This window comes from Cuculus canorus, chromosome 20 (assembly GCF_017976375.1).
Source record: "Cuculus canorus isolate bCucCan1 chromosome 20, bCucCan1.pri, whole genome shotgun sequence".
NCBI lineage: Eukaryota > Metazoa > Chordata > Aves > Cuculiformes > Cuculidae > Cuculus > Cuculus canorus.
The window spans coordinates 11,708,962-11,727,431 of record NC_071420.1 but is presented as its reverse complement, the minus strand read 5'-3'; the positions used below and the strand labels follow the sequence as shown (position 1 = coordinate 11,727,431).

Here is an 18,470-nt window from a genome sequence, read left to right as displayed (position 1 = left end):
GCTAGAAGTAAGGGGGGTGCAGTCCAAACTTCGAGTAAAACCATTCCTTTTTCTGCTGGCATGGCAGTGTAGATTCCAGGCTTCCTTATCTTGTCTCGTGGGATGCCTGTTCCTTGCATAGCGGGTCCCACTATGTTAGATAAACATCCCTGAAGGCATAGACCACTATAGGATATACGAGCTTAGACAATTGCTACAGACCAAGACACAAGCTCAGACATTTATAGAATCATAGAATCATTAGGTTGGAAAAGACCTCTTGGATCATCGAGTCCAACCATTCCTGCCACTAAAAAATGTCCCTGAGCACCTCATCTACCTGTCTTTTAAATACCTCCAGGGATGGAGACTCAACCACCTCTCTGGGCAGCCTCTGCCAGGGCCCCATGACCCTTTCTGTGAATTTTTTTTTCCTAATGTCCAATCTGAACCTCCCTTGAAGCCATTCGCCCTTGTCCTGTCCCCTGTCACTTGGGAGAAGAGCCCAGCTCCCTCCTCTCCACAACCTCCTTTCAGGCAGTTGTAGAGAGCAGTCAGGTCTCCCCTCAGCCTCCTCTTCTCCAGGCTAAACAACCCCAGCTCTCTCAGCCGCTCCTCGTAAGACTTGTTCTCCAGCCCCCTCACCAGCTTCGTTGCTCTTCTCTGGACACGCTCCAGAGCCTCAACATCCTTCTTGCAGTGAGTGGACAGAACTGAACCCGGGATTCGAGGTGTGGTCTCACCAGTGCCGAGTCCAGGGGCAGAATCCCCTCCCTGGACCTGCTGGCCACACTGTGTCTGATCCAAGCCAAGATGTCGTTGGCCTTCTTGGCCCCCTGGGCCACTGCTGGCTCACGTTCAGTCAATCAACACCCCCAGGTCCTTGTCCTCCAGGCAGCTTTCCAGACACTCTTCCCCTGGTCTGTAGCACTGCCATTGATGAATGCATTTGCCATTCATCAGTCCCCTTTTAGTAAAAAAACATTTTTCAAGACACATACCACTATAAGACACAGTAACTTACAGAATTGCTATTGACTAATACACAAGCTTAAAAATTTGCCACTTATCACCAGACTCACTGTGAATTGTTTCTTCCTAATGTCTAATCTCCCCTTTTGGAGCTCAAACCCATTTCATAGAATCACAGAATCATAGAATGGTTTGGGTTGGAAGGGACCTTAAAGCCCATCCAGTTCCACCCCCATTGACCACCACTCTCTGGGCCATCCAACCAGTTTTCCACCCAGGAGAGTGTGCGCCTGTCCAGGCCAGAGGCTGACAGTTGCCTAAGCAGAATGATGTGAGAAACTGTGTCAAAGGCTTTACTGAAGTCCAAGAAGACTCCATCCACAGCCTTTCCCTCATACAGTAGGTGGGTCACTTTGTCATAGAAGGCGATCAGGTTAGAATCATAGAACAGTTTAGGTCAGAAGGGACCTTAAAGTTCATCCAGTTCCAACTCTGCTGCCATGGGCAGGGACATCCCAATGGATCAGGGGCTCCAAGGCCCATCCAACCTGGCCTGGAACACCTCCAGGGATGGGGCAGCCACCACTGCTCTGGGCAACCTGGGCCAGGGCCTCCCCACTCTCATGGTGAAGAAATTCTTCCTAATGTCCTGTCTAAATCTGCCCCTCTCCAGTTTGTACCCATTCTCCCCCATCCTATCACCTCGAACCTTTATGAACAGCCGCTCCGAGCTTTCTTTTAAAAGCCCCTTTCAGTTACTGGACGGTCGCTATAAGGTCTTCTCAGAGCCTTCTCCAGACTGAACAACCCCAACTCTCTCAGCCTGTCCTCCTACGGGAGGTGCTCCAGGCCTCGCATCATCCTTGTATCCTCCTCTGGCCTCACTCCAACGGCTCCATCTCCTTCTTACGCTGAGGATTCCAGAACTGGACACAGTATTCCCCCGTTTCCCCTCATCCTCTCCCCGCTCCAGACCCCTCCCCGCCCTCCCGCAGCCCCTCTCGGCGCTGGAAGCCGCTCTGTGCGGTGACCGGGGCGGATCGTTCCCCGCGGGTGTCCCCTCCTCCCGGGGCGGGGCGGGGGCCGATGGCGGAGCCGCTGCGGAGCGCAGGCCCGAGCGCCGTGTACCGCTCGCGGGACCCCGTGGGCAGCCTGCGCCTGCGGTGAGTGCCCGGCCCGGGACACGGGACCCAGTTCGCCCCGGTTTCCTCGCCCGCTTCCCTGGGTCCCGGTCCCCCCGTCACGGTCCCGGTCCCCGCAGGGTGAGGCTGCAGCGGGTCTCGGCCGCCGGGTCGCTCCTACCGCTGCCGCCGCCGCTCGCCGGGACCGGGGAGAAACGGCGAGAACGGGAGGAGGAGGAGGAGGAGGTGGAGGAGGCGGAGGTGGCCTGGCAGGAGAAACTGTTCAGCCAGGTGGGGGGACAGGGGGATTGGGGGGGACAGTGGCGCTGGGAGAAGGGGGGAAAAGTGGGTAAAGTGGGGCTGAGAGAAGGGGGAAAAGCAGGGGAAGTGGGGCTGGGAGAAGGGCGGAAAGGTCGATGGTGGGGCTGGGAAAAGGGGGAAAAGGGGGGACAGTGGGGCTGGGAGAAGGAGGGGAAAAGGGGGGACAGTGGGACTGGGAGAAGGGGGAAAAGCGGGGATAGGGGCTGGGAGAAGGGAGCCGGGAAGGGGGACAGTGTGGCTGGGACAAAGCAGGCAGGGGACCACCGGGATGGCAGGGCTGGGGGAGCGGGGCTGGGGGGGGCAGCAGAGCCGGGGTGGTGGGCTCAGGGAGGCTTGGAGCATGCAGTGGGGCAGGGGCTGGGGGGTTTGGGTGGTGATTAGGAACTGGCTGGGGGGACTGGGCGGGCAGTAGGGTTTCAGGGGGGGGCAGGGTGTAGGAGGGCAGACAACATGGTCCAGAGGCGGCGGCTGGGCTGTGGGGACTCACGGGGGCAGTGGGGTCTGAGCCCCTCCAGCAGGCACTGCTGGCCAACCTGGAGCCCAGGCTGTTTGCTGGTGTTCCCAAATGATCTCTGGGGTGGCTTTGGGAATCCCAGCTTTGCCCGTGCTGGAGGAAGGCAGCGCATGTGCTCTTCCTGTGGTGCTCGCAGTTTGAGGTGGATCTGTACCGGCATGAGTCCGCCTGCCAGACCCCGCTGGACCGAGAGTACCGCAAAGAGATCTTGAAGCTGGAGAAGGCTGGAGGGCGGAAGAACCGTCGTGTCTTCACCTACACAGATCATGACCGATTCACCAACCTGGAGGAGGTACCAGCTTATAGTCACACACAGCAGTGCAGGAGAAGCTCCACGTGAGCTGGAAATGTGTGCTCACAGCCCAGAAAGCCAACTGTGTCCTGGTCTGCATCCAAAGCCGTGGGATCAGCAGGAAGGGAGGGGATTCTGCCCCTCTTCTCTGCTCTGGTGAGACCCCACCTGGAGCCCTGAGTCCAGCTCTGGAGTGCTCAGCACAGGAAGGCCATGGAGCTGTTGGAGCAGGTCCGGAGGAGGCCATGGGGATGATGCGAGGGCTGGAGAACCTTGTGTACGAAGACAGGCTGAGAAAGTTGGGGTTGTTCATCCTGGAGAAGAGAAGATCCCAAGACTTATAGTGACCTTCCAGTACCTGAATGGGGGCTACAAGAAAGCTGAGAAGAGGCTTTTTACAAGGGCCTGGAGTGATAGAATGAGGGGAACGGTTTTGAGCTGCAAGAGGGAAGATTGAGATGAGATCTTAGGGAGAAATGTTTTGCTGTGGGGGTGGGGAGGCCCTGGCCCAGGTTGCCCAGAGAAATTTTTCCTGCTCCATCCCTGGAGGTGTTGAAGGCCAGGTTAGATGGGGCTTGGAGCCCCTGATCCAGTGGGAGGTGTCCCTGCCCATGGCAGGGGGTGGGACTGGATGGGGTTTAAGGTCCCTTCCAACCCAAACCACCACCAGGCCTGCTGCAGAGGCACGTTTATCGGTTCTTGGCCATACAGGAGTGAGCCTGGTATCCTGTGTGTGGAACATTCTGCTTCTGCAAAGCAGCTTCCTCTGGCGCCCAGATGCAGGATATTCCCTGTTTCAGAATGATGATGAGGGACAGCCTGGAGAGACGTGGCTCTGTAGGTAACTTGAGGAGTGGAGTTTAGCTGCACTTTCCCACAAAAACAGCAAATCAAATCTACAGTCTTCCAGCAGTTTGTCCTTGCATGTAGCTGTGTATGTACCTGTTCCCTCCTCCAAGTATGAAGCTATGTTTGGGAACGACATCCTCTTATAATGAATCTCATTCCCATCTGTTTCTCTCTTCCAGCGCTGCCAGAAGGTCACTGATTCAGATCATGAGGTTCCATCATTTCTGGCAGAGAGGATGGCCAACGTGAGGAGGCGAAGACAAGACCGTAGGCCAATGTGAGTGCGAACTGAGGGCTCGGAACTTGCCAATACTGGTTTCCTGGTTGCTCTTGCTCCAGCTGCAGAGCAGCCCAGTCCATGGAAGCTGGCAACTTGGAATTGGGCAGTTGACTCCCTGTTGTCGGAGTTCGGTGGTGCTGAGGTGAGACATGACTTGTTCTGTTGTGTTGTTGACAGAGAAGCAAGTTCTCTGAAGTCAAAAATCATCACCTGGGAACCCTCAGAAGAGTTTATAAAGAACAATCATGTTATTAACACTCCTGTCCAGACCATGTACATCATGGGAGACATGGGACCTTATGGGAAGTAAGTAAAATCCTGAAGTGATCTTAATTTCCAAGAAGGAAACCCATCTTCCCTCCTCACTCAAATCTCTTTCTTTCATTAGTTAAGGGGCGAGAATTCAAAGAGCTCAGTAACTGAGGCTGCTATTTCTTTCTGCTCCTCAGTGGGCAGGTAACTGAGTGAATCCCTCCAAAAGTCTTCTTAAACTGGTATAGGAAAGTATGGGTGTGTTTGTTTCCGTCTATAACCCCGTGTGTCTTTAACTTTATTGTTCCAGAGCCAGGAGGTGTCCTTGTGTTCTGTTTAGACTGTGTTTCTTGATGTCTTCCATTAGGCTTGGCCACAGGGAGTATGAACATGTTCTCTGCACAATCAAAGTGGACAGCAATGGGGTGATCACAGTGAAGCCAGACTTTACTGGCACCAAAGGGGCCTATCGGTGAGTGGGACAGGGCTGGAATGGTGTCTCCAGGTCACTCTCCAAGCAGTGGAACAACACTTAAATTAGAATCATAGACTCATAGAATGGTTTGAATTGGAAGGGACTTTAAAGATCATCTAATTCCAACCCACCTGCCGTGGGCAGGGACACCTCCCACAGGATCTAGTTGCTCCAAGCCCCATCCAAGCTGGCCTTCAACACCTCCAGGGATGGGGCAGCCACCACTGCTCTGGGCAACCTGGGCCTGGGCCTCCCCACCCTCGTTGTGAAGAATTTCCTCCTATGTCTAGTTTAAATTTGCCGCTCTCCAATTTACAGCCATTCCCCCCCAGTCCTATCGCTACATTCCTCTGTAAAAAGTCTCTCCCCAGCTTTCTTTGAGCCCCCTTCAGGTACTGGTACATTGCTCTAAGGTCTCCCAACAGCCTCTTCTCCGGGCTGAACAGCCTCAATTTTCTCACCTCTCCTCCTACAGGAGGTGCTCCAGCCCTTGAATCATCTCTGTACCCTCCTCTGGACCCAGTGATTGCTTAGTTTTGTTGTGGGGCTTTGGTCCAGTCCCTAAGAGTCCACGTTATGCATCTGCTGGACACGAATAGTCTCCCTTTTTGAGCCATCGATGTTGTCAGGCACTTGGGAGCAAGGTGGGGGCCATTAGTGCCCTTGCATTACTGCTCAGGCCTGGTGGAGAGGTGCCTGATGTGCTAGGATGGCACATTTGATGCTCTTGCTGCCTGTGCCTGTTCTGTGTGCTGAGGGAAGTTCTGTCTATGTGTTTTGGGGCTGTGCAGGATCGAGCTGGATGGGGAGAAGCGAGAGGTGTGGAAATACACCATTGAGAATGCGTCTGTCCAAATGCAGCCAGAGGAGGAGGAGCGTGAGCAACGTGTGTTCAGAGACGTAAGGACCACCTTCCACTGATCAGATTGACTAGTTCTGATGTGGCACAGGGAGCTCTGACCCTCATGTACATGTCATTGTTGGTGCTGTAGACACCTAAAGTTTACAAAGTGAATGTCACTGACAGTGAATGTCGTCATACCCAGTGATATGAGAACTCCAACAAATACTCCCTGACTTCATTCCATTCTCTACCTAGAGGCCTTGCCCAGTATTGGTTCTGCTGGCCTCTGACTGCAGCGATCTGTGGAGTGAGAACGGGCAAGAAACCACCTAAATTTGTGCCTGTCTAGTACCACTGGTTTTCCTTCCCTTGGGAGCAGCAGACAAAACTGGGTCTTCCTCTCGCTGCCTGTATTGAAGGATTCCTTGTTACCCATAATGTCCCAGGTTATTTGGTTCTCCTTTTAAGGTCTGACCTTTCTGAATTGCCGTTTTGGCTATGTCAGTTTTTATAAAGGTACTTAATGTTTCAGGTTTTCATTTGTGTTTTTCCTTATTGGTTTTGTGGTCGATAAGGAAATCATAATTTCACAACACTGATCTTCCATCTGTTTCATTGAAATGGTTGTTTTTAGCATGTTTTTAACATGTCATTTAAGATCTGCTGATTCTTCATAGCTTTATTTCCCTTTCGACTGGCCTTTGACAAGGTCGTGGAATCATGGAATCATAGAATCATAGAGTCACTAAGTTGGAAAAGACCTCTTGGATCATTGAGTCCAACCATTCCTATTAACCAAGGTCTTCTTCCTAAAGTGTTCTCTGAAGCTCAAGATCCATGCTGTTTTAGCAGTCATGGATTTTTATTCTATTAGATTCTGTTATTCTGTTATAACAATTAAAACCCCCATATGTGCTAAGCCTGTCAACAATTTAAATTGGTTTTAAGTTCTATCTATTGCAATTTTTGCAATAAGTAAAGAGGCATAGCATCAGAAAGACACCTTTTCTAATCCACTTGTTCTGTGTTTCCAGCTGTACAGCCGGCACAAGGAATACCTCACTGGTCTCGTGGGCTCAGAATTTGAAACGGTGGGTCCCAGCGGTACTCAGCAGGGACTTGGAGCCCTGCTGCCTCTGGGGTTTGACCTGGTTAGCACTGCTGCCGTTTATACCAAGGTCTCCAAGGAACATTTCATTCTGGGGGGTGTTGGCAGTTTCTGCATTGTGGTTTCCAACAGAAAATTGAGTCACAAGGGGCAGTTTGCAATGGGCATGGGTCTGCAGATCCGTCCTGCGTCTGTTGGACCAGCAGCAGAGCGTGCTGAAAGCTGCAGTCTGTGACACTGCCTGTGTTATCGTAAAATCATAGAATCGTAGAATGGATTGGATTGGATTGGATTGGATTGGATTGGATTGGAAGGGACCTTAAAGCCCACCAAGTTCCACCCCTGTGCCATGGGCAGGGACACCTCCCACTTGATCAGGGGTCCAAGCCCCATCCAACCTGGCCTGGAACCCCTCCAGGGATGGGGCAGCCACCACTGCTCTGGGCAACCTGGGCCAGGGCCTCCCCACCCTCACAGCTAAACATTTCTCCCTAAGATCTCATCTCAATCTCCCCTCTTGCAGATCAAAACCATTCCCCCTCATCCTCTCCCTGCACTCCCTGATCAAGAGCCTCCAGCTTTCCTGGAGCCCCTTTAGTTTAAGAAGAAAGGAGATTTTATATCTTTTAGGATAGCGAGTGTGGTTAACCTCTTGAATGTCAAGCACATCTATGTGCCACTTTGTTCAAATAAACAGCCCCTCCTACCCCCAAACTCACGCATTCTTCGCCTGCTCACTGCATTACGCAGACTGCTGTGTTTTTTGTTCAAATCTTGTTTGCAAAAGTGTGAAAGTTGTAATTTCTTGTACTTTGGTAGCACCTCAGCTTGTCCTGTGCTTCCCCTCCCCTGACCTTGGGCAAGCTCAGGAACACTGCAGCAGAACCAGGACTATGGTTTCTGCGTGTGAATTCTGCCTACATTTTATATCCATCTTGAAGACTGTGGAAGACCTGATTTACAGAGCAGTGAACTCCGGCAGTTTAGGAATTTGGTCTCTCTAGGGAGCCTTACTCCAGAGGGACCGTTCACTTCTGGAAAGGGTGAGAGGAGAAGTCAGGAGTTCCTACCTGGCCAGCATTGAAGTGTTCATATGCAAACATCTGTGAAATATCTGTGTGAGACACTGTTGGGAGGAGATTGAATGAGGTTCCACCAGTGGTCATTGAGCCCTTTACCTTGTTTGTCTGCTTGTTCTTACAGACCCTTCCTGGTACCCTGCGGCTCTTTGTGAATGGAGAGATAGGTGAGTCCTTGTTACAAACATTAACTATGAGCAAATCTGAGTCTGCTGGGATGGCTGAGACTACGGAGAATACAGGCATTCTTGGATCACAGGATGATCCAGAGTAGGTGATCCTCCCCCTAGAATCCTTTAGTTCCTCCTTCTCCTCCCCTGTTTATGCGAACAAACCCCATGAGTTCAGTTCTGGAGTCCTCAGCACAGGAAGGACGTGGAGCTGTTGGAGAGAGTCCAGAGGATGCCACGGAGATGATCCAAGGGCTGGAGTACCTCCCATACAAGGCCAGGCTGAGAGAGTTGGGGCTGTTCAGCCTGGAGAAGAGAAGGCTGCGGGGAGACCTTAGAGCAGCTTCCAGTGCTGAAAGGGGCTCCAGGAGAGCTGGGGAGGGGCTCTGGATCAGGGAGTGGCAGGGTAGGATGAGGGGGAACGGTTTTGAGCTGCAAGAGGGGAGACTGAGATGAGATCGTAGGGAGAAATGTTTTGCTGTGAGGGTGGGAAGGCCCTGGCCCAGGTTGCCCAGAGCAGTGGTGGCTGCCCCATCCCTGGAGGTGTTCCAGGCCAGGTTGGATGGGGTTTGGAGCCCCTGATCCAGTGGGAGGTGTCCCTGCCCATGGCAGAGGCTGGAACTGGATGGGCTTTGAGGTCCCTTCTGACCCAAATCATTCCATAATTCTATGAGTTACAGATGGGAGGTTACAGATACTGCAGTTAAGAAGGCATCCAGATTGGAAAAAAAAAAAAGGAGGGCAGATTGGGAATATTATAGCAAAGAAAGCAATGAAATGTGTTATCTCCTGAGTCAAGTTAGCTGTATGAGGACAGGGCTAGTGTAGAGAAGGAATTCTCTCTGAGGGTCTTATTACGTTCTTTTGAAGACCCTTGCTTTTCCCAGCTGCCAGCAGTAACGGTTTGTTGCTGAGGTTGTTGGTGCTGGTCCTCCCAAAAGTCTACCGTGAGTACTGGAGAGGTTTATGTGGAAGTGAGCGGCTGAAGTTTGTTCTTCTTCTCAGTTTCAGCTCAAGGCTACGAGTATGACAACCTCTATGTCCGTTTTTTCCTGGAGTTGCCTAACGGTAAGTATTCGTGTTTCCTCCCACATCCCAGCAGTTTAAGGCATGAAACACGCTTGGGCTGGTCCATCAGTCAGCTCTACTGGGGGTCAGTAGAAGTTAATTTAGGGACTGGGATCCAGTCGGGGTTTTTCAGAGATGAGATTGTAGAACTCAGTTGTTCTCAACCAGCAGTGATGGTAACCAGCAGTCTACCCAAAGTTCCTTCCTTAGGCTGCGGAGAACAGCCTTCCTGTCTTCTCCATCTTAACAGTGACCTTGTCTGATTGCAGTGTTCAGCATCACTTTCTCATGTTTCATGCTGACACTAACTACATTTTGATGGATAAATAAGGTTCCCAGCAGTAAGGTGCACATCCTGCTCCATGGGTAATTCCTGGAAGCTATGGCCCTGGCTCCCCTCTCTGGTTATGTCTGAAGATCTACCACTTCTGCTACTCTGTCCATTTAGTTAAGGTTCTGCTTTTCTCTTAAGGTGAGAAAAAACAGTTCCTTGTGTTCTGGGGAGCAGCCAGGGTGGGACACACCAAGGGAAATGCCATGTGGGTGGTTTTGTCTGTTATCCCAGTCATCTAGGACTGAAATTTACCTTTGAGCTGCTTGGGTTTGCGAGTCCTCCTTCTTACGCAGAGCATTCTCCACTGTGTTCATGTTATTCTCTTCTCCCAGAGTGGTCGAGCCCTGCATTCCAGCAGCTCTCAGGAGTGACACAGACCTGTGCCACTAAGACAATTGGCTCGGTAAGGATGCTTTTAAACCTGTGGAGCATTCTCTGAAATGGAACTTGTAATGAGCAACAGACGTATTCAACCAAGATCATGCTTTAAGAGCTCCTTTCAAGGGCAGAGCATGTTTGGGGTTCTCATTCTGGTTATAGTTGTCATTTTTCAGGGTGTCCAAATAAAACTTGACCAAATAAAACTGCTTCAAAGCAGTTTCTGGAACCTTGCTTTTTTCTTCCTTCTGGCCTTTGGAGCTTTGATTTTTTGTGTTCTTGAATGCTGAGAGTTTACAAAGCGTTGTTTGGGCTTGCCTCAAGCAGGCATTCACCCAGTCTGTAAATTGATTTCTCCCAGTAAACTCCTGCTCCTGTCTGGGAAGTTGGATCCACTGTTGTCTCTGGCTCCTCTCTTAGAAAATTTGAATTTTGTCAACTTTTTCATGTCTGTAAGCTGGTTTGTGTGTTGAAAAACAATTATCCTGCAACATTTCAGTAATATCAGTCTTTGGGGTATTTTGCTTGGCTCCTGTGAAGATTGTAGTGGTGTAGGAGTTACACAATTGTTGTTTGAGGAGTGTTTCTCTTTCCCTTTTCTCATTCTTTTAAACAGCCTGTTCCATCAGTGTGGCACTTGGCATGTAGGTCCATCTCGCAGTTGGGTGTTAGAATGATGTGATCATGATGTGATCGATCGTGCTTGGGCATTGTGACCTCTTTTCCACCATCAGTTCTTCCCTCCCTGCTCTCTGTGTCCCTTGCAATGCCAGCGATGAATTCTCTTGTCCGCGAATCCAATCTCTGTCCTGTTCTTCTTCTAGGAGAATGTGGCATACTTCTGCTACCCCTTCACTTTGGAGATGTTTTTCACCCAAGGAGATGAAGCGGAAGGTGTGTTTTCTTGTTGCTTGGAAATGTGAAACTGGAATCTTTTGATCTCAGTGAAAGCATCGTGTTGCCTGGTACCTTGTTCGCCACTCACCAAGGTGAAAGGGCTGAGTTAAACAAAGGGAAATGTTTAACATTCAGCGAATGTTCACCATGTCACCACGCAACCTCTAGACACTGTATTTCCTGTAATTATATATAGAATCATAGAATCATTGAGGTTGGAAAAGCCCTCTTAAGCTCATCCAGTCCAACTGTCAGCCCAGCCCCACTGTGCCTGCTAAACCGTGTTCTAAAGTGCCACAGCCACATGTTTTTTGAGCCCCTCTGGGGAGGGAGACTCCACCACGTCCCCTCTGCCAGGGATTCACCAGTCTGTCAGTAATTTTCCCTAATATCCAATCTAAACCTCCCCTGGCACAACATGAGGCCATTTCCTCTTGTCCTCTCCCTTGTCCTGTGGGAGAAGAGAGCAATACCCACCTCACTACAACCTCCTTTCCGGGAGCTGCAGAGAGTGATGAGGTCTCTCCTCAGCTTCTTCTTCTCCAGTCTAAGCAGCCCCAGTTTCCTCAGCCCCTCCCAGAACCCCTGTTCTCCAGCCCCTTCCCCAGCTCCATTCGCTTCTCTGGACACGCTCCAGCCCCTCAATATCCTTCTTGGAGTGAGGGGCCCAAAACTGAACCCAGGACTCGAGTTGCAGCCTCACCAGTGCCAATATAGGGGGATGATCCCTTCCCTGCTCCCGCTGGCCACACCGTGGCTGATCCAAGCCAAGACGCTGATGGTCTTTTTGGCCACCTGGGCCACTGCTGGCTCCTGTGCAGCCAGCTGAACGTAGGTGCTCTGTTTGCCCTGCCCAGCACTACGTTGACATTTGTATGGATTCATTGATGTTGCCCTGCTTCCAGGCTGTGGTCAGCTTTCTCCTTGATGAGTCTCCTTGATGACTTGGATCTTATTTTGTGTGTCTCAAATGCCTGCTGTACTGCATAGAGCCCTGGGACTCTGCAGCAGAAGCAGCCAGCAACTTTTTTGTGCACAACAAAGCTCTTTGCTGAGTCTTATATTTGTAGACGCAATCAGTGACCTGTGTAATCTTGTGTAGTTTATGTCACTTTGAAACTTCCAGCTCTCTCTTAAGTTGGGCTCTGCTTCCCAGTTCCTGCTGCATCACTACGCTACTGCTGCTTCCTCACTAGCCCCAAACATGTGAACTCCTGGTCGGAGAAGGGCAACAGAGCTGAAGAGCAAAGGATCTGGAGCACAAGGGTTCTGGGAACAGCTGAGGGACCTGAGGCTGTTTGGTCTGGGAAAGAGGAGGCTGAGGGGAAACCTCATCGCTCTCTGCAGCTCCCAGAAAGAAGGTTGGAGATAGGTGGGATCCACTGTCTCTCTCAAGTCACTCTGCTCTCAAGGAAAAAGCAATAGCATGAAGGGAAATGGCCTCACGTTGTGCCAGGGGTGATTTAGATTGGATATTTGGAAAAAATTTTTCACCCAAAGGTTTCTCAGCGCTGGCAGAGGCTGCCCAGGGCAGTGGTGGAGTCACCACCCCTGGAGGGGTTCAAAACACATAGGTGTGGTGCTTAGGCACATAGTTCAGTGGTGGAGTTGGCAGTGTGAGGTTTATGGTTGGGCTGGATCTTAAAGGTCTTTTCCAACCTTAAGGATTCTGTGACTACCAGGGACAGCTTTGAGATGTTTCTTGCTGCTTGAATCCAATGTACCCATTGGATTTAAGTATTCAACCAACACTAATGAATTTTCAGCCTTGAATAAACACGATGAGTTTGTTTCACTGTGAAAAAAAAAGAAATCATTGGATTTTCCTCTGGGAGAATCTAAGTTATTAATCCCCCAATAATGGTGGGAAAGGTCAGAGATTAAAAGATACCGCTGTTTGGTATCAGATCATTCACAAAAGATAGTCTTGTCTGCTCAAAGATAATTGAAGAAGCAGTTTTAATTTCCTCTCAGAACAAACTATTTTCCCAATTTTTTAGCATCTTATCAATAGTTCTGTTTTCATCCTCAAACCTGAGGGTTCAGCTTTTACAGGGGGAAAATAGTCACTCATACATCTAGCTTAGTCATTGTGGAAGGAATATAGAAAGGGCTTCCTCCTAACGGAGCTGGTCATTCAGCATTTCTTCTTCTCTGTGCTCGTCTCCCTCACAAAGCTGTGATCTGCTCCCCTTCCTCGCAGACACTGTCCCGGAATGGCCTGTGCTCTACTTTGAAGTCCTCTCCCTGGATTTCTGGCAAAGGTATCGCGTTGAAGGATATGGTTCTTTGGTGCTGCCAGCATCTCCAGGTAAAACATACTTGGGGCATTGCATTAATTGTCTGGGAGAATTGGTTGAGTGGTTCCCTTGGGAATGGTCCTGGGGAGGCTTTGCCTTCGCATTGAGCTAGTTGGCTGTCTGTGTGGCAGCAGAGGAGGATTTGATGCATCTTGAATTATTTTGCCTTGTTGAGACGCATCATGTGTTGCTGTCCTTTTGCTGTCCTTGCTCCTTTGGTGGTTCCATTGCAAAATCCTGTGTAATAAAGCTCTGGAATACGGCTTCTTATCCATGTTTAGAATAGCAGTAGCTCTCTCTGTCCCACGTGGAATCTGAGGGTCGCAGGAAGTGCTCCTCATGGGCAGGAGGTTCGTTCAATGCTGGCTGTGTGACTGTATGGAGCTGACTCCTTGGGAACATGTTATACGGACCAGGCAGTGCTTCCATTTCCAGCCTCCTGTGGTTGGGGTCAACAGGCGTTCATCTACCGTGCTGTCCTCTGTGGCTCTAAATAGATTGTTGATCATAGCTGCTAAATCATCTTTCTTGTCTTGAGTCAGGTCTCCACATGCTCACCATCCCTACCTGGCGCCCTGTGCAGCTGGGGACAGTTGCTGAGCTGAGGAGGTTTTTCATCGGTGGATCTCCTGAGCTGGAGGACTTAACCTACATCAGGATACCATCTACTTTTAAGGTGGGCTCAGCTGCAGAGCATTGCTCTTGCTGGGAGATGGTAGATGATGGTCTCAGCTTCAGATGTCTGTGCACAGCCTGGACCAGATTTGAACGTGGATGAGCTCGTGGTCCTGTTCCTCTGACTAAAAACATCTCCTCTGGGAGACCTGTGACACTGAACAGAGGAACAAGCACACACTGAGGTGGAGCTCTCTGCCTTCTGAGGTGTGTGCCGCTTAGAGAAGTGGGTGAATATGGGACAAAGCCTTGACTTATGACTGCCTGTGCTGGCCCAGCCCAGAAAGCATCTGTTGGGTTAGCATTTGTTACCAGTGATGGACCTCTTCCTGTGCTTTTGTAGGGTATCTGGCCTCTACTGGTCCTGGAACAGTTTCCCAAAGCAAAAAGTTGATGGGTGTGAGGCAGGCAGAAATTTCACATTCTTAAGAAAGCTGCAGAATTGCTTGCAGATGTAATGAGCACGTTTTGTGTGGGAACAAGCCCTGATGCAGTTATTGAAACCTTCTGCCAGCACTGCACTGTCAGCTTGCTGATCATAGAATCACGATGTCCTGAGTTGGAAGGGACCCACAAGGATCATCGAGTCCAACCCCTGTCCCTGCACAGGGCAACCTCAACATTCACACCGTGGGGCTGAGGGACTTGACTTCTGGAATATTGTCAGCCTTGGCGCCGTGACTGCTTCCCTGGGAGCTGTTCCAGGGCTCCACCACCCTCTGGGGAAGAACCTTTTCCTCATGTCCAACCTAACCCTCCCCTGGCACAGCTTCCTGCCATTCCCTCGGCTCCTGTCCTTGGTCACCAGAGAGAAGAGCTCAGCGCCTGCTCCTCCTCCTCCCCGTGTGAGGAAGCTGCAGAGCGCGATGAGGTCTCCCCTCGGTCTCCTCCAGGCTGAACAGACCCAGGGGCTTCAGCCGCTCCACACACTCTTCCCCTTCAAAGCCTCCCCAACTCCCTGCCCTCCTCTGAACGCTCTCCAGTACCTTTAGATCCTTTTAATCCTGTGGCCCCAGAACTGCCCCAGTGTTCAAGGTGGAGCCACCCCAGTGTGGAGCAGAGCGGGACAATCCCCTCCCTGGCCCGGCTGGTGATGCCGTGCTGGATGCACCCACGACACGGTTGCCCTCTTGGCTGCCAGGGCCCTGCTGGCTCACAGTCAGCTTGCTGTCACCCAGCACCCCCAGATCCCTTTCCGCAGGGCTGCTCTCCAGTGTCTGTATGGACACCCAGGGTTCCCGTGCAAAACCCAGCACCTGTCCTTGTTAAACTCCATGTAATTGGTGATTGCCCAGCTCTCTCATTTGTCCTGATCCCTCTGCGGAGCCTCGCTGCCATCAAGAGAGTCAAGAGCTCTCCCAGTTCAACACAGCCTGCAGCTGTGCTTGCTTTCAGTGTGGTGGGGAAGGGAGAGACTGTGCCTACAGGAGCGCGTGGTCCCGGTGGCCTGTGCTTGTGTTTGGCAGGGTCAGCGTGCTGCAGCAGGGTGCAGGCTGTGGCTCCTCTAACTTGTGCCATCTTTGCAGGGAGAACGTCTGAGCCGCTTTGGGTTTCGCACAGAGACAACTGGGAGCGTCACGTTCCGGCTTTACTGCCTGCAGCAGTCTAAGTAAGTGCAGCAAAAGGACTGTAAGCTCTTGTCTTGCGCATGTTTTGGCAGCCGTGATCTCCTGCTGTATTTCTGTGCAGAGCCTTTCTGGAAAGCAGTGCCCGGAGGCAGTGCATGCAGAGTGTACTGGACCGGCTCGGAGGCTTCAGCCACCAGAGCTCTATCTACAACGTTTTGGGTATGTCTTTCAGTGTCCTTGTCCCTGGCGAGCCTCTGGCTCACTTTTGCCTGCTTTTTACAGAGTAGGCAGGATTGTAGAATCATAGAATGGTTTGAGTTGGGAGGGACCTTAAAGATCATCTAATTCCCCCCCCAACCCTGCCAGGGCAGGGACACCTCCCACTGGATCAGGGGCTCCAAGCCCCATCCAACCTGGCCTTGAACACCTCCAGGGGTGGGGCAGCCACAACTTCCCTGGGCAACATGTTCCAGTACCTCACCATATTTCAGGAGAATCCATTACCACGGGGATAATTATCCCCCATGAGCTCTCTGAGTCCACAGCAGAGGTGAAATGTTCTGAGCTGAGCTGGAAACTTCAGGAGGCATCAGCTCCAGCAGCAAGGAGGGATCACTGCTCTGTGAGGGCAGAGCCTAGGCTGCCCAGTCTCGCTGGCATGGAGCGTGGCTTGTGGTGCTGAGGCCCAGGCTCTGTCCCTGATTCCATTATGCACAGAGCAAAGGCAGCACTAGAAGTGAAGAGAGCAGCAGGGACCAGGCGCTTTGTGGGTGGAACTTAGTAATAGGCAGTGAGACTCGTGCTTAAGGAGAGATGATGTTTACTGGACGGACTCATCCCTCCACTTCCCTGAGGCTGTCTGATGCATTCTGGCTTGCTGTCACTTCCTGTGTTGTAGAGGCTTTCCAGAGGGCACGGCGCCGGATGCAGGAGGCACGGGAGAGCCTTCCTCAAGACCTCATCAGCCCCTCTGCCTCCGCTGTGTGCCAGTCACAGGAGCCATGAGCAACCGCCTCTGCAGCCTGGGAGCGTGTCACATCTCTTGGACTCAAGCTCCTGTTGTTCAGCAGGAGTTGCAGTGCTGGTGTCTGGAAGCTTTTGAAGCCCTTCCTTTATCATTTTCCATGGATGGAGGAAGGAGAATCTTAGCATTTCCACAGGTACCTGTGGACGGAGCTCCACTTATGCAAGGTGTTTTGTTACCAAGACCTAACGATACAGGCAATTGCTGACGTTTCTGCTGAGCAGACTGAAATACAGACATGTGAAGTCTTTCCAGGAGTTAAAACAGAAAAGGATTATAAACATTCAAATCTCCATGACTTGGTAAATTTAGTTTTCTTCTTACAGAAGAAGGAGAGGTTGAAGGTCAGGGCTGCTTGAGATGTAATGAAATGAGTAGATAACTTTTTAAGAAGTGCTGATTAATCTTTGTTAGCATTTGTAGCTCTAGGCCAGTCAATAGTAAAATGAATCTGTCTACCTTTGCCTTGAGATTGGTTCATTCCTAGAGAACAGCTCTCTGCCATCTGTGATGCATCTTAGAAACATAGAGTGATTTGGGTTGGAAGGGACCTCAAAGTCCATCCAGTCCCACCCCATGCCACGGGCAGGGACACCTCCCACTGGATCAGGGGCTCCAAGCCCCATCCAACCTGGCCTGGAACCCCTCCAGGGATGGGGCAGCCACCACTGCTCTGGGCAACCTGGGCCAGGGCCTCCCCAGCCTCACAGCAAAACATTTCTCCCTAAGATCTTATCTCAATCTCCCCTCTTGCAGCTCAAAACTGTTCCATTTCATCCTGTCCCTGCATTCTCTGATCAAGAGCCCCTTCCCAGCTTTCCTGGAGCCCCTTTCAGCACTGGAAGCTGTTCCGAGGTCTCCCCGCAGCCTTCTCTTCTCCAGGCTGAACAACCCCAACTCTCTCAGGCTGACCTCATACAAGAGGTGCTCCAGCCCTCGGATCATCTCCATGGCCGCCTCTGGAGCCAACAGCTCTATGTTCTTCTTGTGCTGAGGACTCGAGAACTGGATGCAGGGCTCCAGGTGGGGTCTCACCAGAGCGGAGCAGAGGGGCAGAATCCCCTCCATCGCCTGCTGGTCCCACTGCTTTGGATGCAGCCCAGGACACAGTTGGTTTCTGGGCTGTGAGCTCATGTTGCTGGCTTATGATGAGCTTCTCCAGAACCCCAGGTCCTTCTCCTCAGGGCTGCTCCCAATCCATTCTCCACCCAGGCTGTGGTTGTGCTTGGGATTGCCCCAACCCAGGTGTAGAACCTTGCCCTTGGCCTTGTTGATCTCCATGAGGTTCACTTGCTCCCACCTCTCCAGCCTGTCCAGGTCCCTTGAGATGCCATCTCTTCCCTCCAGCATGTAGACTGCACCACACACACATGAAATCAAAGCAAAGGAATAATATTTGATGGATGGAACACTGGAGAAAAGGTTTATGTTCTGTATTTCCTTGTATGCACCCATAACATTTCTGGCTCTGCAGTGATGTGCGGGATGATTGTTTGTTCAAGAGCACAAATGAAAACACGCATTCCCCCCAAGTTACAGCAGATCTTCAGCTAAGGCTGGACCTTTTGCAGATGACAAGAGCAGATGATAACATTTGCACAGCAGCTGAACTTTGAACTGTTCAAGCTGTTCATGTGAGCTATGGTTCAGCACTGCATCTCCAATTGTGGTACATGGCATTGCTGCAAGCATGTGTGTACCCAGTTCTCACCCTGTTTCTTCTCCTATTCTTTTCTCCAATGTATTTTTTAATTTCCCTGGTTCTATTCCTGTGTGAAGTTCCTGCAAGGCCACCTGCAGGCTGACAGTTGATTTATGCACAAGTCTTATGCCCATGTGTTGTTCTTCTCTCCTCCCAACACAAGGGATAGGAAGAAAAATCTGAGTCTGAGATCACACAACTCTGCAAGTGTCTGTAAAGGTAGAATTCACAGGCAGAGTATGAAATAGGAATTGGCCTTTGTCATTTT

The 18,470-nt window shown here is 51.1% G+C and overlaps 1 protein-coding gene across 2 annotated transcripts; it reads left to right on the top strand.

Moving 5' to 3' along the window:
* The first annotated feature begins 1,999 nt into the window (after positions 1 to 1,999).
* Positions 2,000 to 17,064, top strand: MKS1 (MKS transition zone complex subunit 1). 2 transcript variants are annotated; one of them, XM_054085206.1, is made up of 17 exons: positions 2,000 to 2,114; positions 2,213 to 2,363; positions 3,044 to 3,199; positions 4,228 to 4,325; positions 4,506 to 4,634; positions 4,948 to 5,052; positions 5,847 to 5,955; positions 6,934 to 6,990; positions 8,211 to 8,253; positions 9,262 to 9,324; positions 9,991 to 10,061; positions 10,861 to 10,930; positions 13,137 to 13,244; positions 13,776 to 13,909; positions 15,435 to 15,517; positions 15,598 to 15,695; positions 16,375 to 17,064. In XM_054085206.1, exons 1-17 carry the CDS (start codon positions 2,038 to 2,040, stop codon positions 16,479 to 16,481), a joined length of 1,659 nt encoding a protein of 552 aa, XP_053941181.1. In that variant the 5' UTR covers positions 2,000 to 2,037; the 3' UTR covers positions 16,482 to 17,064. The 2 variants fall into 2 exon arrangements, with proteins under 2 accessions (XP_053941181.1, XP_053941182.1); XM_054085207.1 differs by lacking the exon at positions 6,934 to 6,990 and having other exon boundaries at positions 16,375 to 17,063.
* The last annotated feature ends 1,406 nt before the right edge of the window (positions 17,065 to 18,470 follow it).